The sequence below is a fragment of the Eleutherodactylus coqui genome, chromosome 9 (assembly GCF_035609145.1).
Source record: "Eleutherodactylus coqui strain aEleCoq1 chromosome 9, aEleCoq1.hap1, whole genome shotgun sequence".
Classification (NCBI taxonomy): Eukaryota; Metazoa; Chordata; class Amphibia; order Anura; family Eleutherodactylidae; genus Eleutherodactylus; species Eleutherodactylus coqui.
In genome coordinates, this window is record NC_089845.1 from 126,406,860 (window position 1) to 126,430,670 (window position 23,811).

Genomic DNA, 23,811 nt, shown 5'->3' on the forward strand with positions numbered 1-23,811 from the left:
GAGGGTAGATCCGCAGCGTCCGGACTGGTAAGTAATGCTTACTTTTCAGCGGAGAGACCCGCTGCGGGATTCTGCATGAAGAATCCGCGGCGGGCCTGATTTTCCCCGTGGACATGAGGCCTTAGCGTGGCTATTTGAGCGCTAAAACAGCGCTCCTATGAACTCTTTAAGAGATTTTCCAGGACTAAAATATTGATGACCTATTCTCAGGAAAGCTCATTAATATCTGGTCAGCTGTTTAAGAGGCCCAGTTCTCAGGTCAGCACTGCAGCCTCTTATCTTCCCTGTGCAGTTTCAACTTTTGGTCACATGACTTATGTGCAGCTCAGCCCATTCAAGTAAATTGGGGATGGAAATGTAGTTCCAAGCGCAGCTGCTATATGATGTATGCCATTTGTGTCTAGTATAGTAAAGAGAATCGCAGACAGCTGATTAGCTTGGCTGTCGAAGTCCTATGTCCACTGATCTAATTTTAACATGCATAGTAGCAACATAGTATGTTAGGCTGAAAAGACATCTGTCCATCTAGTTCAGCCTGTTACCCTTGAGGTACTCAGGATAGCATCTCTTAGAAACCCTTCAAACATTTTACCAACAATAGAAGGGGGCTGTAGTGTCCAGGTTCAGTTTTTGACCCCTTTTTCATATTGATGACCTTTCCTGAGGATAAGTCATAAGTATATTAGTCCAGGTCACAATGAAAATTTGTAGTAAAGCAGCTCAACCTACCTAATGAATCTACAGATGTGCGTGCCTCAAACATGTCTGTTTGGATTGTTCAACAAAAAAAGTATTTTACCCTATTCGGGACCTACTCCATTTTCCCGTTTCCAGCCAGTCCTTGCGTCGGAGCGACTGCAGAGGAAACTGGTTTCTGGGTTGCATTTCACGGATGATGTAGGGTTCAGTTCAAACCAGAAACAAGAGCAAGGAATTTGTCCATTTAAAAAAACTTTACCTTCATTGCAAAAAGTAAAATCGCAACAAGACCATGAAATACCTGCTCTGATGTGGTTCAGTCATAGCATGCTGAACGTAGAATCGCCGAGCTTGTGCAAGCACAGTGACCCTTCATACAGCTAATAAGCTTGGGTGCCAGGAGTTAGACGTCCATTGATGTTTTGATGACCTATCCTGAAGATAAATTATACATTTTTTTTTTTTTTTTTTTTAGTTCAGGTAACCCCTATCTTAAGAATATTGAACATTTCATTGTAAACTGAATTTTGTCCCTCTTTTTAAATGCTACAATCACATCTGGGTGTTTCAAATGAGTGTACTGGGACTTGATGCAATAACTGTTTGCTATGAAAGAACAGATTCTGACAATGGTTATAAAATACCAATGTTGTTACTTAATAAAATCCATTATTCATTTAACGGTTTTCTTGTCTGTGGTGTTGTCTTAGGTGCGGTTCAGCAGTGTCGGAGGCCTGTCTGCACATATAGCCTCTCTGAAAGAGATGGTGGTTTTCCCATTACTCTATCCAGAAATCTTTGAAAAATTTAAAATCCAACCTCCACGGTATGTTCAGATATCTTTTATAAGTGCTGAGACTCTTTGTTTCATGGATTATTGAGTGTAAAATACCCTCTAGTTGCTGCAATATACACACACCACCCGACTTGCAGCTTTGCATTTACAACTTGACTTTCATTGTAATCTTCTTGTTGCAGAGGTTGTTTGTTCTATGGCCCACCTGGTACTGGCAAGACATTGGTTGCTCGTGCTTTGGCTAATGAATGCAGAGTGGGTGATAGAAGAGTTGCCTTCTTTATGAGAAAAGGTGCCGATTGCTTGAGCAAATGGGTTGGAGAGTCAGAGCGCCAACTGAGATTATTATTTGACCAGGTAATTTTTGCCCTTTGGGTACTTGGCATGGATGCAGTTTTGTGAGGATCTAGCGATCCTCAATTTTACAAACAATTGTTTACATTCATCAGTTCTTCAGTAGTTTATTGATTCTGTTTATAACATTGTTGACAGTCAGTATGGTAATTATTGGCCTACCAATGTCAATGATTGAAACTCCTGATTACACTCAATAACTGAAATTTTTACTTGTCGGATGACACATTTTAACCCTTTGCAATCCACTGTCTGACCTCTGAAGACATAGTTTAAGGCTGTACAGCTCCGATGTTGGAAGACATCTGTCGGGGTTCTCTTACTGTATATTGCCAGCCTCTCTGCTGTTGGAGCCTATCCAACGTATCACCTCATGCAGTACTGGCTTTAGCCAGCATATAGTACCATTTTATAACAGCAGAAAAAGAGTAAGCCCCCTAGGAAAACCAAGATACAAATTGGATTGGAAAAGGTTAACAGCTTGGACTTTTTTTTTCTCTTTTAGTGCCAGCAATTTTCATCAGTTAAAATTGCTCAAACTGTTTACACTTAAAGGATAGAATAAAAAATTGTAGCATTCAAAAAGCAATCTACAGTTAACCTTTTTCTATGCATAGGCTTATCAGATGCGCCCTTCAATCATCTTTTTTGATGAGATAGATGGTCTGGCTCCAGTAAGGTCAAGCAGGCAAGACCAAATTCACAGGTAAGTTTGAGAACTTTAAAAGGTTTACTATTTTCAATGCTGCAATTATAAGTTGAAAGTGTGGATGGTGCCAAGTATTTCTTGTAAATCATTACCTGGTATGCTTTGAATAACCTAAACCTGCCAAAGCTAGTTAGCAGCATGGGTGAGTGTATTCAGCTGTTTCTGTTTTTGGCCTTTTTTAAGCCTGCTCTCACACTGGCTGCATTTTATCGCGATTAGCACAGCGTCCTGAGCGCCACGCTTGTCATGGTACAACGCCCCCATTCAATGAGGCTTCGCAGACCTGTGCTCAAACACAGCTTTTCTAATGCTAAGATTTTTGAAAGCTGTCCTTTTTTGTGTTTTTTTTTTTTTGCGGTTTAACGCACCTCATGACAAAGATGGGGTGCGTTAAAAAGTATTGTCAAACTGACGCATTCAAAAACGCTGCTCTAATTCGCGGAAAAATGCTGCAGTTTTGAGCAGCGTTTAGCTGAACACATGTATTAGTATGGCCTAAGGCTGAAATAACCCATGCTGTTTTTGTCGTGTTTTTTTTTTACCCTGGAGAAGACCTCCCTTTGCTGGACAGGAAACAAACATGGGAGGACAAAAGCAGGATGCTTCTTTCCCTACCTCAGTTCAGGCTTCTTGTCCAGTTGGATAGGTCCTGGGAACTCAAGTTTACTGGCGTTCCAGTTGGTTTCTTGGGGCAAGTCCCAAAGGAGACCTATGTCCTAGTGTCTAGTGCAGGTCTTCTCGGTCCCCTTCAATTTTTCCCCTGTCCTCCCATGATCCTGATAACCAATGAGCTTGCCTGGCACTTCAGGGAGAGGTTTTAGGACTTTTGCGCCATGCAGCATTTACGGTGCAAGTCATAGAACAGAGAAGACTTAACTTTTCTGCAACCTGCCCGTGAAGATTCTCTTGCTCACATTTCCCCGGCTCCCCTCCCACAGGTGGAACCCACTGCTCAGTAGACATGAAGGAAACTAAAAATATCCTAACGTGGGCGGAATCTCACCTTCCAGCGTTTTCCTTTATTTTATTTTTTTTGTGGGCCACATACCAGGTGAGGTCAACTGGATAGCTCTGAGCAGAGAGTTGAACCTGGGAGAATTGTAACTCCCCGATGTCTTTCAAGACCTGTGTCACAGATGGGGGGGGGGGGGGGGGGGGCGCTATTGGCCCTGTCCATCCCTTTGGCATTGAAGGTGGACCTCCGCACCTTCATACAGGGAGTTGCCTATGCAGCTCCTCCCTATCGTTCTCCATTTCCGCCTTGGAATCTTAACTTGGACCTAAATGCATGTCAATCACGTCTCTCCGAACCAATGTGAGACAGCTCAGATCTATTTTTGGCATACAAAAATACAAAGCATTTTTGCTGGTGGTCACCTCCATTAACCAAGTCTCGGGGCTAGCAGGCTTCTTTGTCAAGCCTCCCTTCATTATAGTACACCTGTACAAGGTGGTGCTCTGGCCTGTGCCCTCCTTTTTACTGAAGCTGATGTCCTCATTCCAAATCAATGAGAACATTGTGCAACTATCTTTCTACTTTGCAGACTCTCATCCAGGGGCATGGGCTCTCCATAACTGGATTTGGTTTGAGTTCTGAGAATATATTTTACTCCAACTCAGCTCTCAGGGCTCTGACACGCTTTTAGTGATTTACGACTGTTGTAGAAAAGTCCTTGCGGCTTCAAAGGTGGTAATTTCACGTTGGATCAATGGAGTATAGTCATACCATTCAATGGGTAGAGCTCTTCCCTTCTGCATTACTGCACATTTGACCCTGGCTGTGAGCGCCTCTTGGGCGACGCATAACGGCACTTTCGCTCTTCATATCTGCAAATTGGGCACGTTGACCTCTATCTTTTACAAAGTTCACACTTTTGCATCCTCCGTTGCCTCGCTCGGTCGACGCAGTATAATTTTTGATGTTTTATACGTTACACTACCTGTTCCTTTTTCATATCCTACTCTGTTACTTGTATAGAAACTGATAAGCTTGGTGCCTAAAGGAGGGGTATCGCTGGTAGGAGGAGCCTAAAACACTTTTTATTCTAGCCTCCTAGTGGCAGTTGCTATACCCTACTCCCCACCAATCAACAAGATGAGAAAATGGTTGTATGGTAAGGACACTCTCTCACTCAGTAAAACCTTGTGTTTTTTGGAATGCAGGTTATTCCGTTCAACAGCATTTTTGATGTGTAGTGGGGTGCGTACCACTAAAATGCACGAAAATAGAGCAGGCAGAGCTTGAAAGCACAGGTCTGTGAGGCCCCGTGTGAAATCAATGGGGGCGTTAAGCCTCTCACACTGGCGCTTTTTACCGGCATACTTATTTGTCGTACAAGTATAAAAATATAATTTTACCTTTTAATTAAAAAAAAAAAAACCTTTTGTAGGGCTGCGCCGTAATCCCGACGTTTTACCTACGTCTAAATAGTTTTGAATCTTCCATGTCTAGATTTTTCTTATAGCTTTTCCACTTAATCCTCCATACATACATTAAGATGTCTGTCTGTCTTCTAATGTCAGTTCTATAGTATCCACACTGCTGGCTTTAATGGATGGTTTGGACAGCCGAGGAGAAATTGTTGTAATAGGAGCTACCAATAGACTTGACTCTATAGACCCAGCCCTCAGACGACCAGGTCGTTTTGACAGAGAATTTCTCTTCAGCCTGCCAAATAGAGAGGTATGTATTATGCGCTAAGTACTTTTAAATGTGTAGGTGGACATGTATATTCTCCAATGAAAACGAGTGAGCAAATCTATATACCGATGTTTTGGTTTGAAAATTGTTTTGTTTTTCTCCTCTTATTCTAAGTATGGGAGTGAAATTGATCAGTTCTTGATGAGCCTAATAGGGTGCAGCCAGTCCACGAAACATCACACCTTCCAAGGGGGGACGTGCAAGTACATTAGATAAATGTAGGAAAAATTGTGGTTCTAGGCGGAATCCCATTAACTCGGAGGCACGAGACGTGTTTTTGAGCTCGACTATTCCTGTTTTTATTGAAAATTAATCCAGCATATAGACGCGTTTTGGGGCCGTTGCGCCTCTTCCTCAATATTTTAGCTTGGGATACACCGCCAGCAGTAGAGCACCACAATTTTCCCTACATTTATCATGTATATTCTCCTGTCTGGGTCTTTAATCCTGGCAGGCTTCCTGTACATTAATATGTGACATGAAGCGTTTCACAGGGATATGCTTTGCAGACAGTACTCCTATGCAGTCATCTCATACTAGTATTGCTGTATATTTAGTAGATGTTGTAGAGCAGGAAAATTTGAGTGGTTTATATTTTATTCTTAAAGGAGATGTCTAGGGATTTTGGGACATTTTTCTCTTGATGTATTCTCAGTATACTTGAGCCGCGGATCCCCACTGCTCACGTTCTCTGGTTTCATTGGGATCTATGCCTCCCAAACTGGGTTGCTGCAATACAGACAGTGCTATATGCTTCCAGCACTGACTAGACTGAAAAGCGGGCTCGTCAAATAGCGGGTATCCGGAGTGGCAGGCCCCTGCCGTTAAGCTATCCAAGACCTATTCTAAGGCATGGTCAACAATGGGGGGGGGGGGGGAGATCAAAGTCCTAGACCAACGTCCCTTTGGGCACTCCAGTTTTGTGTTATAATCTCCAGGATTGTAACGTTTGTTTGTGATGTTATGTATATTACTAGGCAAGGCTAGAAATTCTCAAAATTCATACCAAGGAATGGAATCCCAAGCCATCAGAAGAGTTTCTACAAGAATTAGCTGAAAAGTGTGTTGGTAAGAATGTTTGTGCTTACATCTCCTATTTGGATCACATAAGATTAGCAGAGCCCTGATCTCACATCTGTGGTAACTGGTTTGTACCTTTTTTCTCACTAAGGTTATTGTGGTGCAGATATAAAGTCTGTGTGTGCTGAAGCAGCCCTGTGTGCTCTACGTAGACGATACCCCCAGATTTACACCACGTCAGAAAAATTATTACTGGATATAACTTCTATAAAAATCACAGCTAAAGACTTTATATTAGCCATGCAGAAAATTGTGCCAGCATCACAGAGAGCAGTAGTGTCTCCAGGCCAAGCCCTGTCCTCCATTATTCAACCTCTGCTCCAGAATACTCTTAAGAACATCTTGGTCGCTTTAGGGAAAGTTTTTCCGCATGCCGATGAAGGACTTAAGAACAAAGAATCTGGTGCGTAACAGTATTTTAATTAGTATGTAAATTAATTATGGAGAGTGTTCAAGTTTTATGAAATTGGTTAAAATGAAGTTATTAGTGTAAGGCCTCATGTCCACAGGCTTATTTTTGCTGCGGAATCTGGAGCATGCTATGGAAAAATAATTTTTCATGTATATGAGCGGAACCCAACTGCAGTTTCCGCTCTTAGATGAAAGATCACAGCACGCTCCATTTTACTGCGGTTCCTGCAAGGACTGCTTCAAATGAGGTCAATAGAAGCTGAACGGGCCGCAGATTCTGCTGGAATAGCAGGAGATTTAAAAAAAAAAAAAATCTGTACTGTGCATGTCCGATGGCAAGCTGTGCAGACCATCTACAGTACGAAAAAAGAAAGGTGTCAGGTACGCTCGGACACTGCTGCCGCCTGGGTCAGATTTCGCGGTGGGCTCCCGTATGCGGAATCCAACCCGTCTGTGGACACGAGGTCTTGTTGGTCATACCTCCAGTAATCTAATCCTAACTTAAAAAATGTTGTATTATATTTACTGTAGTTTTGCTTACAGTTAGTTTTTGTCCTTTCAGCATCTTCAAATCAATGGCTGGATGAAGACTTGCTGTACAGTGATGATGAACAACACTCCATGTTTGAAAATGGGATTGTTCACAAGCTCCCTAACAACCAAAAAGAAAATCGTCCATTTCTTCACTTCAGTGTGTAAGTTGAACTGTCACATGAACTTTAACACATCTTTGGCAGTTTACGTTCTGTTAACTTTCAACTCTACTGGAGTAATTATCATAAAGCTATGCAAACTGATTAGTGTCAATATCTGATGGATTGGAGTCTGCTCGGGAACCTCACTTAACAGCTGCAAACTTTTCATTGTTTATATGTGGGTACAGTCTTGTTCATACTCGGATCATTTTATTATTCATAGCAGGTTCCGAGTATGAGCATATGCGTAATGCCTTTTTCTATTGTGCAACCTTCAAATAAAAACTAAACTCTTGCTTTTTGAAATGAGCACAAAGGACTTTTTCACGTCTTGGCTCTTAGGGCTTAAGTTCTGTGTTAGCATCTGCTTTGGAGACGCTGTTGAGGTTGTTTGGCACAGATCAATCCAGAAAATCCTGGGTGAAATAGCAAAGCAGGTCTTACTATTTTGTCTAGGAAGATGGTGGACAGCATCGCAGAAGCCAGCTAGATCCAATTTTAGTCAATAGGGTCTTTCATTCAGTCATTGAGCAGATCCAGTTGGACAGGGAATTTTCTCTGCTGATAAGAGCGTTATTCCCTACCTGCAGGATAGGGCATATTGTTTACTTTGGCACAACTTCTTTAAAGTCTGCATTACTACTTTCACGTTGCATCTGTTTTATTGTAGAAGCGCAAACCAGCGACCAACCTCTTACAGACCCAGGATACTGTTATCGGGTAGTCCAGGACTAGGTCAAGGGACACACCTGGCTCCAGCAGTCATACATGCCTTGGAAAAGTTCACAGTATACACACTAGACTTGGCTGTTCTTTTTGGTGTTAGTGTTGTTTCTCCGGAAGAAAACTGTGCACAGGTAAGCAGCAAATGTTTATGCAGGTCCTAATCAAACTGCAAATGATGGGCCATCTGTCCGTGAGTGGGATAACTATGTCCCCACAGGTCCTGTACACACAAGTCTGCTGTTCAGCTAGGTGTTCGTTAGTATTCCATAGGAACTGAGGCTGCAGGGGGTTTGTAATCCGCCCGTAATCTGCGCAAAGATACAGGACCTTTGCTGACATCACTGTCATGTGATCTGGGGGGGGGGAGCATGTCGGTGACATCACAGTTCCTTCATCTTCACTGCTATACTGCTTCTCATCCTTGTTTTGGATGAACGATGTATGTAGCACAGCTGTGTGGCACATTGCGCCACCAGAAACAATGGTACTATAACTTCCTAATAATTACTAGTGACTTTACAAGAGTAGACTTGGCCGTAAAGATTAGATTTGAAATTACTAACTAATAGACATCCAAATATACATTTTGACAATATGGCTGCAGGCATAAATAAAATTTATGTATAATTGGTTATTTGCTAGTTTTCGTTGGCAATTTGTAGCATAAACTACACATTTGCCCACTTGGGGCTTAAAAGCCTGAATGACAGATCAAAAGTTTCTGTAATGTAGGAAGTGACTGATTTTTAAAGGATTTTTTTAAGAGCTGGGCCGGTTATAAAATAAAAATAAATCTTACTCCCCTCAGACTCTCGATGCGGAGCTGAATGGCTCATAATGTGCCGGCTTCCTAGTAGATGGATAGCAAAAGCGTGTGAACGCTGCAGCCATCCTGGTATCGGCACTCCTAGGCGCCATAATGTTAGGAGTGTTAGTAGCTCCTCATACTTCAATGGCTTCACAGCCTGCTCCCTCCTGGTCCCAGATTTCATGGCCGACTCTCTGCTGCTAGGTTGAAGCCCATATTTAGGCCCTGGCTTTTTGCGTCCTGGAACTAGGTCATGTGTTTTCCAAGACATGCTGACTTGGTCTTCTCGTGCAAAGTAAGAGCTCACATTTCCAAACCCTCTTACCTGGGATCAAGCCTTAGGGCGCTTTCATACAGAGACTCCTTTTCTCTGAGAAGACAAAACCATGGGGGTTGCAATTTGGGTGGAGCACCCAAACTGTCCTCCGCTTGAAGGCTTTTTGTTGAAAAGGTGCCTTCTTCACTTCCGAAATTGAAGCCTCCCCTTACTCCCTCTTGCTCTGCTTTCTATGGTGCGTTATGCTCACCACTGGATCATCAAGTTTCTCATTTCTTTCCCAGGAAATTCCTGTCTTCTTCAAATCCTAGATCTAGGGAGCAATTTTGGTAGAATCCCCCTACCTCTACTCATACCTTTTTTTTTTTTTTTTTCTTTTTTTTCTTTTTTTTTTACTTTTGTGTTCCGTCATGTATTCTCCTTCCCAGTGTATCCCTGGGATGCTATCCTTACACCAAGGTTTTGTGTCCCCCCTATCAAGACTGTAAAGTGACTTTCCAAATGGAAGTTTGAGCCCTCCAATAATCCATTCTTTTGTCTTTCCATGGAGATGCTAGGCAAGTTGGTAACTACCATGATAACACTTGCCTCTGCTCAGTCCATTTCTAGTCCTCTGTAAGTTGGGGCCATGTCCTTTTCTCTCTCAGGATTACCCCAGCATGCTTCTCTAGCATAATACATTTGATTGCATGGGGTAGATAAAGCGCTCACTTTTTTTTCCCTCCTATACTCCGTATTATAGATCAGTCCCGTGAACAGAGCCATTTATTTAACTTTGTAAATACTTTTGCATTATTTAACTGAACATAACGTGTCCTATAACTTTTTTTTTTTCCTTTCAAAACAGCTTTTCCGTGAGGCGAAGAGGACTGCTCCGAGCATCCTTTATATTCCACACATTCATCTGTGGTGGGAGACTGTTGGCTGCACTTTGAAGGCAACATTTATCACCTTACTCAAAAACATTCCATCATTTTCTCCAATTCTTCTACTTGCAACTTGTGATGTCAGTTATGCTGAGCTGCCCTCTGAGGTAATAATAGAAAGATCCTTGCTTTTCTCTTATGCGCAATTCACACCACAATTTTAAATAAAGTTCAGGGCTTATCCAGGCTTTAAAAATTGATTGCCTAGCCTCAGGATAGGTCATCAATATCTGATGAGTCACCTGGTTTTAAATTGGCTGCAGCCCTCGTGTGAGGGGTGCAGCCTCTTCAATGTTTATCTGAGGACTATTCTGTCAGTGCTTTGAACATCGTATTTATTACAGCCTTCTGAGTATTACAGACCTGTCCCATTGAGGTGAATGGCACAGCCTGGAGTACTTAAAATAGCTGTTGTAAACATGTGTTTTGAGTATGAATAACATATGTGCTCTGTAATGAACATTGAAGTTGGCTGTAGCACTTGCAAGGAGTGCCACAGTCAGCTGATCAGCAGGGATCATGAGTGTCAGACCCCCACCAATCAGATCATCAGTTTTTAAAAGCTGGGTAACCCCTTTCCCAGTGTACATCTGGAGTGGGATGGAGGTCTAGAAGTTTATTATGTTGTTCATAGACATGTCACAAAAATCCTGCAGACTTCTATGTCCATTTTCACTTTTGGTTTTATATGTCAAATCCTACAACTAAATATCTGGTAGCGCTAAATATTCTGGAAAAAGTGTGAATCTAGTTTCATAACTTTTTTTTGCTTTTATTGCAATAAATTGAAAATCTAAAACAAAGTAATGTGCAAACGGCCAAGAAAAAAATTATGTAATGTATAATCTATATATTGTATATAATCTCACTTTATCCAAAAGTAATCAAGCACCTAAAAGCATGAGGAGTTCTGCTGCAAAAAAAAAACAACTCCGTTACATCTAGGGAGGATATGCAGCGTGATTAGCTGAACAGTCTTGCCACCTTGGGCCCTGAAAGTGGTTTCACTTTTTAGCCTACATAATGGGGTTCTCAGTATCTGCTTGTATGTATTGACCACTTCCACTTGTGAAGTTTGTTGACCACTAGTCGACTCTACACAATCCAAAAGGTTTCACTTACCGGTAGTTAAGAGTTTGGGAGGGGCGCATTATTGGAATGTGAGAAGCTGGATGGTCGTACCAACAAATTGCCACAACCAGCCCTGTTCTGACCAGCCTGTTAGCAGGTGTTGGGACCCATGAATGTGTGCGGGTACACAAAGCGATCGGGCTCAGGACGCCCTCGACAGACCACCAGTAGAGAGGGTCATCTGACAAGCATAAGCAGCTCCAACTGTTTCATTGCCATCCAGAGACAGGTGGCACAATCATTACAGGCCCCTGTATTTGTAAGAGCCTTTTCAAGGCACTTGAATGAAGAACATGTAGTCTCACGGTGACCTTAAGGGCTCCTGCACATTTGTGTTTTTCTTGCGCGGTTTTTCACGCGATTGTCAATGGGACTTTGTAATGTTAATAAGGCGTCGCAGGTTTGTGCTTTTCAATTTTAGTGCGATGTGTTTTTAACATTAGAAAGTACCATTGACAATTGTGTGAAAAAAGCGCAGCGCTATCGCGTGAAAAAAACGTGCAAGAAAAACGCAAGTATGCAGGAGCCCTTACATGTACTGTTTTTGACATCCACCCACCCTCGTCTCCGTTTGTCGTGGTGTTATGAACGATAAAACTAGACTGCTACAAATCCTTTTTTTTTTTTTTTTTTTTTTTTTTTTAACACTGTAAATGGTTGTGTTTTGTGTCTGGAGACCCAGGTGTGAGCGCCTCAATCCTTTGCTGGATTACTGTCCCCACTGCTGGTGTGATGGGAGGGGGTGCAACAGGGTACTAGAGCCTCTCTTCAAGGGGTCAGTTTTCCACAATAAGTCATACTTTTGCTCTGATGTTGGAATCAAATGAAACTTTGTGTGTGATTGTAATGATGATATAAGTACTTACTTACAACAACTCCTAGGTTGTTGCTTGCTTTGTGTTAATACCCATTACTGTACCTTGGTTATCTTTTTTTATACATTTTTACTCGTAGCTCTGTTCAATTGGATCTACCTTCACTGTTTTTTCTCATAGCTGCAAGACCTTTTCCTGGATGATTATGGAGAAGTTTTTCATGTTCCCCTACCCAGCAAAGAAGAACGGAGAGCTTTCTTTGAAGACCTTATTTTGAACCAAGCAGCCAAGCCTCCAACTTCAAAGAAAAAGGCTGGTTAGTGAAGTTTTCTACTGGGAATGCAAAAGCTTAGTATTTTTTAGCCTGGGTTCTCACATGCCGGATTCCCGGCGGAAATCTCACGGTTTGGCCACAGCGAAAAAACGCGAGATTTCCGCCGGGAGAAGCGCTGCTTCAAAACCTGCGGCACTTAGCTGCAGGTTTTGAAGCGGCCTGGCCACTTGCTCTTCCACTGCGGCCGGCGAATCCGTGCTGCAGCGCCGACTTTGCTGCGGCAGATTCGCCGTCCCGTGTGGGCGAGATTTCTGAGAAATCTCACCCACATGGCTGGCTAATCCCGGGATTGGCGTCTGCAGACGCATTTGCCGCGTCAACATTCCGGACGGAATTTCAGCGGCAAATCCGCCCAGTGTGAACCCAGCCTTATATGTACAACTGTGAACCTTTCTCTTATTTTAGTTTTGCAGGCCCTTGAGGTTCTACCAGTTGCTCCTCTTCCTGAACCCCGGCAGCTGACTGCTGAGGACTTAAAGAGATTGGAGGAGCAAGAAGAAGACACCCTTCGTGAGTTGCGACTCTTTCTTAGAGATGTGACCCATAGACTTGCTATTGATAAACGCTTCAGAGCGTTTACAAAACCAGTGGACCCAGAAGAGGTAAATGTATTGAAGAATATTTGTATATGTACTCTTGCTTCGAGCAAGGTAATTTGCATGTAGAGGTTCTTTTTACATGTACTGTTTTCATAAGGTGTAACATTACTTGGTAGTTGACAGTGAGGTCTGACTATAGCCTAGTACTCCATTATTTTACAGTCAAAATTTAGTCATTGGGGAAGGAAAAGGCATGACAGATTTTAACGCCTTCCAGTCTGCGCTTCCAGTCTGCGCTCCCCCAACAAAAGATGACGTGAAAAACGAGTTGTGGAGAAAAAAATATACAAGAAAATAAAAAGATCTTAATAAAACGTTTCACTAAATGTCTGCTTAAAAAAAATAAATGAACAATAGGGTTTTTTGGGGGTTTTTTTTGTGCCTTAATAAAATAAATTGAAGGCTTCTGTGTTTTTGTCAGGTTCCTGATTATGTTACAGTTATCGCACAACCAATGGACCTGTCAACTGTTATAAGCAAAATTGATCTGCATAAGTATCAAACCGTGGAGGAATATTTAAAAGATATTGATCTTATATGCAGCAACGCACTTGAGTACAATCCAGACAAGGACCCAGGAGGTACGAGTTTATTCATGGTTTTTAAGATAACTGTAGAAATGGACAGCACATATAGTGTTTATAACCTATGCTACGGGTGAATCCTATATTGTGGTATCAGATGTCTTCACAATAGATGTTCCATAGTATGCACATCTGTTTAATATTGTGGTTCTGTAGTACATACATATATTTAATATTGTGAACTTCTGTACTTTGTAGACCGTTTAATCCGTCATAGAGCATGCACTCTAAGAGATGCCACATATGCAATAATAAAACAAGAATTAGACGAAGAATTTGAAAAGCTTTGCGAAGAAATTCAGGAATCTCGCAAAAAGAGAAGTAAGTGAAATCTGTTTTTCACAGCATAAAGACCTATGTGAAAAGACTATTGTAATGGTTTCTTGTTTTCATTCACTCCACTTTTGTAAATTTCCTAGCAAAAGGAAGTAATTAAAAAGGAGTCTTGTCACTTTAAACCCTATAAGCTAAGCCTATGGGTTGAAAGTAGATGACCGGCTGAGTCCAGGGATGTAAGTATTATACTTAACCTTCCAGTTTCCCTGGTATCCGCGCTGAAAGCCACTGCTGCAGTGCATTGAGCAATGTGCTAAGTAGTCTGCCTGTTCTAATTTTATAATGAGCGGACTACTTGGCAGCACGACTCAATGCATTGCAGCGGCGGGTTTCAGCGTTCATACTGAGGGCCCAACGGGTGAGGTAAGTATAACACCTCCCCTGGACTTGGCCGGTTACCTACTTGCCCATAAGATTAGCTCATAGGGTTAAAAGTAGGTGACAGTCTCTAAGACTCCAAACCTCACAACCCCTTACTATTGTAGCACTATAGGGTGATATTAAACCACAACAGAAATGCAACAAACTAATCATTTATAATATTATGTAATTCAAGCTAAACCTTTGTTTTTTTTAATTGTGACTTTTAATTTTTAGGTTTTTCGTCTTCAAAATATATTCCATCTTATTACCACGTTCTACCTAAAAATGTTTCGGTCCAGGATGGAAAGAAAACAGATGTGGAAGTCACAGAAAAATTGTCTGGATCGGCTCTACCCATTGCAGCTAGTACTCCTAGCACAGGTGCGTTGAAATAGCCTTGCCCCCAAGGAAACCTGTCATCTGATTCATGCTGCCCTAACTAAAAGTGTCACAGAGACAGTATATTTCTCCAAATTGTATTTAGACTAATCTCCAGTGAAGAAATTTTATTAAAACCTACTAACTTTATTAAAGATCCTTAAAATCAAAAACTGGACAGACCAAAACATATATAGGATGAGATAAGGAGACAGGGGTTTCGATATAGATAAGAATCAGATGCCCCCTAGTTCCAAGTGGTACCTGTTGCTTTGTGACCGTATCCCCTGCCTGGTCCTGACCATTCAACCACTATATTGATTTTTATGTGGTATATGGGATGGTCACCTTCAACCGCTGAATAGGTACGGTCCAATAGATGAGGACGGTCAAACCTTACGATGCTTCTCTGGGAGTCCCCCTCATCAAGGGACCCAGAGAGAAATACTCTTTCAGAAAGTAAAAAGAATGCGCAGTATGTACAGTAAAATATCCCTTGTATTCTGATAATTAGTCCACTCCTTATATTCAGAGATAGAAAACTGGGTATATAATGTTAGCCTTTTGAGTGTTATCAGTATGTTATAGAGTTTATAGAATTCTGAGGGACCAAATGTCCATATAGAAATCCCTGGCTGATAATACACACCGGATTTAACCTGCTGTCCAATGACACGGTTTGGTGGGGAAGGGATTAAACTGTAAGTGGAGCCACTAATATATGTATAAACCTCGCATAGTCACAATGTTTTGTATTATGCAGTAGTGCAAATGTAGCTTAAAGGGGTCCAGTACCCAGGGGGTTAATATTTCCTGTGCGTTTAAATACGGTAGAAGTCGGTATATTTAAGAATCCGACGGCTTCTACACCCCACTGGTGATATATTTCCCTCACTTCTACTGAGATTGTAAAATATAGATGTATGATTAGGCACACCTGTATCCCACCAATTTCAGACAATTAAGCAAGCTTCCGGTTTTTAGGAGACCTGAACTCTGAGTGAAAGGGTTAATTTACAAAAAGGACCTCTATGATAGGCACATGCATGGCCCAGTCAGGGATCCATGTTCAAGGCCAGTGTTTTAACAGTTGCACAATGTCAGTTTTTTAGGGCCAGCACACCAAGGGTTAATAATCCCCGTGTGTTTATGCATCCAGTACACTGCTGACATTAGTTTCCCAAATCCCCATTTGGTATGCTTTTCCCTCACAGTTAGGAGTAATGTGTAACAGTAATTTAGGTGATGGTCCCTGCTAGCTGTCACGATGCTAACTGCCGTGATACTGGACTAACTATATCGGCATCGTTGTAGCTGCCCGACAGATGGTATCTGAGTAATATATCTCACTAGTCTAATTCATCTACGCGTTTCCACAGTCCGTTAGAATTGGACTGCTTCATCAGGAGGATTTTAAAATAAAGGATAAGCTGATAGCTGGCGTCTCCCCGATAGTGAGGATCTTTAATAAAGTTAGTAGGTTTTAATATAATTTCTTCACCGGTGATTATGCCCTAACCACGAGCAGCATTAAATAGCAACAGGCTCTCTGATAACAATGAATTGCATCGGACTCTGAAGCACTGGAGCATTTGAGAAACATAGATTTAAAAAGCTCCTAGAAGTGTTCTGCTGATGTAGCGAAGTGCGTGCAGGAGGGGTATAGCTGGTAGGAGGAGTTAACTCTTCCTTTGCGTAGTGTCCGCCTCCTAGTGGCAGGAGCTATACCCAAGGTCTCGTGTGTGTGTGTGTGTGTCCCCGTCCCACCGCCCCAAATGAACATCTGAGTAAGGCCTCCTGTGGAATTTCCGCCCCTGGAAGCTGCCTAGGAGATTTTGCCGCGCGGCAAACAAATCGCGGCATGCTTTATTTCTGTGCGGGGCTCACTCACCGGCTCCGCTCTGCGCATGTGCCGGCTAGCCGTCACATGAAAGAGCCGGGGCCGCGGGAGCAGGTGAGTGTCACGCTGCTCTCTGCAGACGCTCTGGTCGGGTCCCGCTGTGAGAATTCTCGCAGCCGGATCTGACCCGGCCGTCTGCAGGCGGGCCTATAGGATCTTACGTTAACAGAAAATCTGTGTTTTTTATTTTATTTTTTTCATCCCCCAGTTTTAAAGAGCTATAACTCCCTTTTTTTCGTAGACCTAGCTGTATGAGGACCTGCATTTTGTGGAGCAAGTTGAATTTTGTAACTGTACTTGAAAGATTTTCATTATTGTTGTACTAAGCGCACTGGAAGTTGCTTTGAGCTGTTATGAAATCTGTGTTTGTTTTAAATTATTGCCTTGTGTTTTGGGTTTTTCCCCTCTTGAAGGAAAGAAAAGATACAGGCGGAAAAGCCGTTGGAGTTCTGGCGTGTGTGGTATTAAAAGGAAGAGGGTTTCACGGCCTGATAAGCATGATGAAGAACCTGCAAGTGACGCTGACCATGAACTTCCAGAGTCCAGTTTAGATCAGACTGAATTAGAACTTGTGGATGAGTCTTCACTTGAGGCAGAGGATCACAATTTAGAGGGTGAAGTTGTGGCAAAAGAAACCACCTCTCCCATCAAGGATGGATCTTCTACATCATTAGCACTTGAGGAACCGCTGGAAAATCCTGCGCCAACTGTAAATGGTGACCATGTGGAGTCAAATGGTACAACTTAGTTTTGTTTTATTTTGTGTACCTGTTCTAAATGTTTGTCAGTCTGAAATGAGGGTTAGTAAATAGTGGTGGATTAAGTGAGATGTGGCTGAAAGGATTCTTTAAAAAACCTGGCACATTTTATGTTCTGCACCATTATTTTGGCATAAAATATTTGTGCAGAGGGGCCATAGGGTGTTTCATTTTTCCAAAGATGTGATTTCTCGCTCGTGTCATTGGGGGAGACAGCCAAGACTGTGGGATATAGCTACTGCCACTAGAAAGCGACACTAAGCACAAAAAAGTGTTCACTCCTCCTGCAGGCTATATCCCCTCCTGCCGACATGAGGCTAATTCGTTTTTAGCTTGGTGTCGTAGGAGGCAGACGGTCTCGTCTGCGGACGTTTTCTTTTTTGCTTTTTTTTCGCTGGGAATAACGGGGAGGTAGGACTCTCCCCGTTAACCCACCGAGGATGGCGAACAGCACTTGGCTCCGCCCCCTCCTTTTCCCAGAGCGGCCATCTTCTGCACACTGGTTCCTGTGGTGCCACAGCCTGATCCAGCGAGGGTGGACTCAGCCTCTACAGCCCAGAATCCCTGTTGGACCGGGTAGGCTCTGCCCTGGTGGCAGCTCCCCTGCATACTTTCGCCAGCAGAGGTCGGTTGCAACATGCCACGTACTGCGCTATGTCCGACTCCAGAACCCAAGAGTCTGGACAGGGATCAGCAAGAGCGACGCATTATGCTTGGTCTCGCTGGAATGCAAAATTTCTGTGCTGACTGTATCACTCCTAGGCAGGCGCCCGTACAACCTAATACAGGCCCTCCGCCCCTGCAGCCCTCACTCTCTGCAGAACCAGAGTGGGCCCGCACCCTGGCGCAGGCAGTCTCAAACCTTACCCTCGCGTCTACCACGATAGTGGACAGGCTGGACCGAGCGGCGCCCCCGGTTCCAGATGTGACCGGTGGAAATGACACGGTCAGGAGAGATTCCTCTTGCGCTAGACCGCGGAAGCGCATTAGACAGCCAGGCTCTCGGGACTCCTCCAAATCGCCGGCGTCGCCGAGCCGTGCTGAATCTCCCTGTGCGACTTCTTTACCGTACTCCAGAGAGAACAGCTGCGCTGAGGCAGAGTTTTCAGAGTCTCCTTCTGACCCTGACGTCGAAGACTAGCAGTTACCCAACCTCTCTGAGTTGGTAGACCGTCTGATTGGGGCGGTGAGGGACACTTTCCAGATACCGGAACAGCCTACCCCCACGCCTGCGCGGTGCCTTTCCTTTCGGCGGCCCCAGCGGTTCCCGAAGACCTTTCCGCCACATGGGGATTTCGAGGCTGTTGTGGACAAGGAGTGGAAGTTTCTGGACAGACACTTTGTTAAACCAAAGCGCCTGGAAGTCCTGTTGTTCGGGGGGGGACTGATTTGGGCTACGTGACAATATCATCAGTATGTCTTTTGATACTACAGCATCTAATACAGGACTGATCCAAGGGGCATGTACCAGTATTTAAAGGGAATTCAGATGAACATTGTTGTGGTTGGCTTGCCATCATCACACCCATGAACTAATATTAAAAGGAGTGTTTGAGGAGTGTTGTGGCATACCATGAAGGGGTTCTGACATCCCAGATTTTTCGAAAGTTCCAAAGTCTGTGGGCTTCACTTGATGAGAAGTCATATGCGACAATGCTGATAGAAGAAAGTCCCATTCAAGGCTTCCTAGAAGAACAACGAATGAAAATGGTTCACTACATCCAAATGTCCTAAAAGATGGAAGTCCTCCAAGAGAAGATTAAAGAGTTATTACAACTCACTCCTCTACCTAGGAGGTTGGTCTCAAAACGACTTCAGTTTCAGGATCCCAGGGGCTTTGCATCAAGAAAGGCGGATGGCAAAGGCAATATATGTACTTAAAATTGTCCTCTTCACTAAACAATTGAATATGAAAACACATTGTTAGCCTCATATATGTTCACTTTTGGCACGAGGCAGCTGTAAGTCGATGGGCTCCAAACAATGATTTGGATATGCTACAACTTCTGAGCACTTACCCAGATGCAGACGTCAAAGTGCTCTCACAATTGCTAAGACACACCTTTTGGTATCTGTCAGAAACAAACGTAGGATTGGCTTTTTTTGGGCGAACGTATTACTTAGGCTGATAAGGAAAATATGACACAAAAATTTAGAAACCAAACCTGTAAAGAAGAAGGAAATGAAATGATTAGCGGGTAAAAACCTAGTTTTTGAAGGAAAAGACCTGAGCCATTTCGTTACTAATAAAACAAAGACGTTCTTTGAATTGTTTGGGATCCACAATGTGACAGATTACTGCAGTGATTCTCTAAGAAGCCATTTGAACACTCTTAAGGTGGTCAATGATGCCACAGAAAGAGGAATTGCTCTGATAAAAAAGTTTAACGAATCGGTCAGGGACGAACAACAAAAGCAATTCTTGTTGAGGGTAGTCGAGCATCACCAAGCGAACAAAAGAAGGGATTGCACCGTTCAAAGTTGATTGCTATAACACACGTTTTGCCTATCATACTGCCCATTAATCTTGGTGTCTAGTTTTAGTATTTTAAGTTTGTGATTTCTAGTTTTCCCAATAAGAGTAATTACATTGAAAAAGCATATTTCCCCCAGTCGTCTCCACGACAGCACCAATGAGATTGCCTCCTCCTGGTAGGACAGGAACATACTGAGAGGTTAAAAGCTCCCCCCCTTCCCCACTTTCCTCAGTGTCTTCCTGTCCTGCCAGGAGGCAGGATCTATGAGAGGAGCTGGTGGAGAAGCCAGCGAAAGCATACAGGCGGATCGGAAGGCAGTGGCTCACCCTGTCATCCCTTCGCAGCCAGACGACTCCCGGGACGCCACATCAGGGTGGTAACCCCCGGGCCAGGTTCCTCCCGCGGCGGCCCATAGGGGGTTCAAAGCGGGAGCCTCAGTCCCCCTCGTCCTCCGGCAGAAATTACAGCGCGGCGCTCCAGGAAGCCCTTTGACGGCAGGGGGCGGGGCGCCGCATCTCACGTCCAGCGCGATGACGTCATCGCGTCTGCATTAGGAGCGGAGGGGGCGGGGCTTAGCGCAGGAGCGCGAAAATTCAAATAGGAACCTGAGAGAAGCCAGAACACCAGCATCACAGGTCGCAGGGTGTCTGCAGCACTGGTATAAAGATGAGTGCTCCAGCCCCAGAGACAGCTGAAACCTCAGCCTCAGCGGCCGTAAGTAGCCAGTGCGGCAAAAATACAATGCAAATATCCAGTATGTTGTGTATGGAAAAATTGCATGTTTACCCGCAAAAATGCTTTGTTTGTCAGGGGGATAAAAAAGACATCCCCCCCCAGAACAAAACTGCGAAAGTGCGTGGAATGCGGGACGAGACTGCCAGCCACGTATCAGAGGCCTCTATGCAAGGCATGCGTGGCTAGGCTAGTCAGAGAGGAATCGGGGGGATTCCTGGATGACGTTAGAAAGCTGGTGAAGGAAGAGGTTCAATCAGCTCTAACGTCACTGCCGGCACCGCCAGCAAAACGCCGAAGAAAGGCATATGTTCCCGAGGAGTCTTCTGATTCCGAGAACTCCATCGGATCAGAGCAAGAGGAGCAGGCGGCCGAAGAGTCCTCAGAGGAGGAGGACTACAGGAAATATTTGTTCCATCAAGATGAATTGACGGAACTAATTAAATCAGTTAGGGCTACGTTAAAAATAGAACAGCCCAGAGAGCCGCGGACCCGACAGGATGAGATATTCAGTGGACTTGGGGAGAGGCGCAAACATACCTTCCCGGTCCACAAAAACATCTCTAAAATAATTCAGAGAGAGTGGAGTAAACCAGACGCAGGTTCCTACTCCGCTCGAGGCGTAAAAAGGAGATACCCCCTGGAGGAGGAAGCTTGCGCAAGCTGGGACGAAATACCTAAGGTAGACGTCCCGGTGGCCAAGGTAGCCAAGAGGACGACTCTGCCCTTTGAGGATGCCGCACAGCTAAAAGACCCCATGGATCGCAAGGCAGAGGGACTCCTAAAGAAATCATGGGAGGCAGCGGCAAACATCCTTAGGCCAGGGATCGCAGCCACTTGCGTGGCGCGGACCCTGGGGGTATGGTTAGAGCAGCTGGAACTACATCTGACCAACAAAACGCCGAGGGATCAGATCCTTAACTCCCTTCCCATACTGCGCATGGCCACTAACTTCTTAGCGGACGCCGCAGCCGAGACCGTCAAACTCTCAGCAAAAGCCACAGCCCGCGCTAACTCAGCCAGAAGGGTGTTATGGCTGAGGTCATGGTCAGGCGACCTGGCCTCGAAAAACAAATTGTGTGCCCTCCCTTTCTACGGCCAATTTCTATTCGGACCGGACCTAGATAAAATTCTAGAGAAGGCGGCCGACAGGAAAAAAGGGTTCCCTGAGGAAAAACCACAGAGAGTGAAGACCTTTCCCCGGGCCCCAATGCAGCAGCCCGAGGCCTACCGAGGCAAGGGCAAGACAGGCCGCTGGAGTTACCCCAAGGGGGGCAGAGGAAGGAATATCCTCTTCAACCCCCATCAGGGGGAGCCGAAGCAAAGACCCTGACGCCATCCCCGTAGGGGCAAGGCTGGGGAGCTTTGTGGATCAATGGGCCGCAATCTGCGGGGGCCCATGGATCCCAAAGATCCTACAGCACGGATACCAGATAGAGCTGGTATCCATCCCCAGAAGGAAATTCATTACCACGCGAGCCCCAAAAAAACAGCTACATTTACTAGGGCAAAGCGTGCGCGACTTGCAGCGGTTAAACGCAATATCTCCCGTACCGCGAAACGAGGAAACCCAGGGCTATTACTCCAGGCTCTTTTTAGTAAAAAAACCCGGCGGGAAACACCGGACGATAATAAACCTGAAAGACCTGAACACCTGCGTCCGATACAGGAGATTCAAAATGGAAACCATCTCCTCGACAATAAAGTTGATCCCCAGAGGAGCCTACATGGCGTCCATCGATCTGAAGGACGCGTATTTTCACATCCCGATCCACAAAGATTCACAGAAATACCTGCGGTTCGCAGTGGACATGGGCGGAAGAACAGAGCACCACCAGTTCAGATGCCTGCCCTTCGGGATATCCTCAGCTCCCAGAATCTTTACCAAGATTATGGCGGAGGTAGCCGCCCACCTGAGAGAAAAATCGATCCTAGTAGTACCGTACCTGGACGATATTCTATTAATAGCAGAGTCCAAAAAACTCCTAACCAAACATCTGGAGACAGTGCTACAACTTCTCCAATCATTGGGATGGATTATAAACTGGGAAAAATCCAGCCTAGATCCCGGCAAGCAGAAGACGTTTCTGGGAATAACTCTCGACTCAGAATCGCAATGCTCCTACCTACCCGAGGAGAGAATACAAAAAATCCGCAGAAGAGTCAAAACCTTCCTACGAAGACGATTCTGCACAATTCGGGAGGCAATGTCTCTTCTGGGGAGCTTGACATCATGCATCCCAGGAGTAGCATGGGCCCAGGCCCACACCAGAGCCCTACAGGCCGTAGTCCTATCCTCGTGGGACAAAAGGCAGTCCTCGCTAGGGGCAAGGATGTACATCCCAAACAGGGCAAAAACATCCCTGCGTTGGTGGACATCCCCAGAGAACCTGCGGAGAGGGGTTCACTGGCTACAAAACCCAGCCATCCACATCACAACAGACGCAAGCGCCTGTGGATGGGGAGCGCATGTGGGGAACCAATTCTTTCAGGGTCCCTGGCCTCAGAGGATAAAAGAACAATCCTCAAATTTCAGAGAACTACAGGCAGTTTGGCAGGTTCTACAGCAGTTGGGCAACTCGCTACAGAACCATCACATAAAAATACTGTCAGACAATGTCACCGCGGTCGCTCACATACGACACCAAGGGGGCACAAGATCTCCCCCACTGCAAAGCATCGCACAGAAAATCTTTCACTGGGCGGAGGGCCGGATCCTCTCGATCACGGCAACCCACTTAAAGGGGACACTAAATGGAAAAGCAGACTTCCTCAGCAGGAAGCAGATAGACCCAGGAGAGTGGTCCCTCTCCCCAGAGGCATTCAGAATCTTAACCAACCAGTGGGGGACCCCACAGTTGGACCTCTTCGCAACCAGGGAGAACACGAAAGTAGGCAACTTTTTCTCCCTCCGGCCAGGAGATCGTCCGATAGCGGTAGACGCCCTGGGCCAGGACTGGGGACAAGGACTGGCCTACGCCTTTCCTCCCATACCACTAATCCCCAGGGTTTTACAACACTTCAGAACCCAGGGATGCACGCTAATCCTAGTGACCCCCTTCTGGCCAAAAAGAAGCTGGTTCGGTCTTCTGACAACACTGAGCGTCCAGGACCCAGTCACCTTGCCTACCTGGACGGATCTTCTATCGCAGGGGCCACTGAACCACCCCGGCCTAGACAAACTCCATTTAACGGCATGGCTCTTGAGGAATCCTCGCTAAG

At 44.7% G+C, this 23,811-nt stretch overlaps 1 protein-coding gene across 1 annotated transcript in view; it reads left to right on the forward strand.

Moving 5' to 3' along the window:
* Positions 1-23,811, forward strand: part of ATAD2 (ATPase family AAA domain containing 2) — a 50,554-nt gene that overhangs the window by 18,526 nt on the left and 8,217 nt on the right. The window contains exons 11-25 of the mRNA XM_066578479.1: positions 1,410-1,525; positions 1,678-1,852; positions 2,467-2,555; positions 5,082-5,241; positions 6,237-6,327; positions 6,431-6,742; positions 7,313-7,445; positions 8,116-8,302; positions 10,104-10,289; positions 12,309-12,444; positions 12,868-13,064; positions 13,483-13,642; positions 13,844-13,966; positions 14,579-14,725; positions 17,036-17,359. Of these exons, the coding sequence (XP_066434576.1) occupies positions 1,410-1,525; positions 1,678-1,852; positions 2,467-2,555; positions 5,082-5,241; positions 6,237-6,327; positions 6,431-6,742; positions 7,313-7,445; positions 8,116-8,302; positions 10,104-10,289; positions 12,309-12,444; positions 12,868-13,064; positions 13,483-13,642; positions 13,844-13,966; positions 14,579-14,725; positions 17,036-17,359 (2,536 nt within the window). The remainder of the gene's footprint in view (positions 1-1,409; positions 1,526-1,677; positions 1,853-2,466; positions 2,556-5,081; positions 5,242-6,236; positions 6,328-6,430; positions 6,743-7,312; positions 7,446-8,115; positions 8,303-10,103; positions 10,290-12,308; positions 12,445-12,867; positions 13,065-13,482; positions 13,643-13,843; positions 13,967-14,578; positions 14,726-17,035; positions 17,360-23,811) is intronic.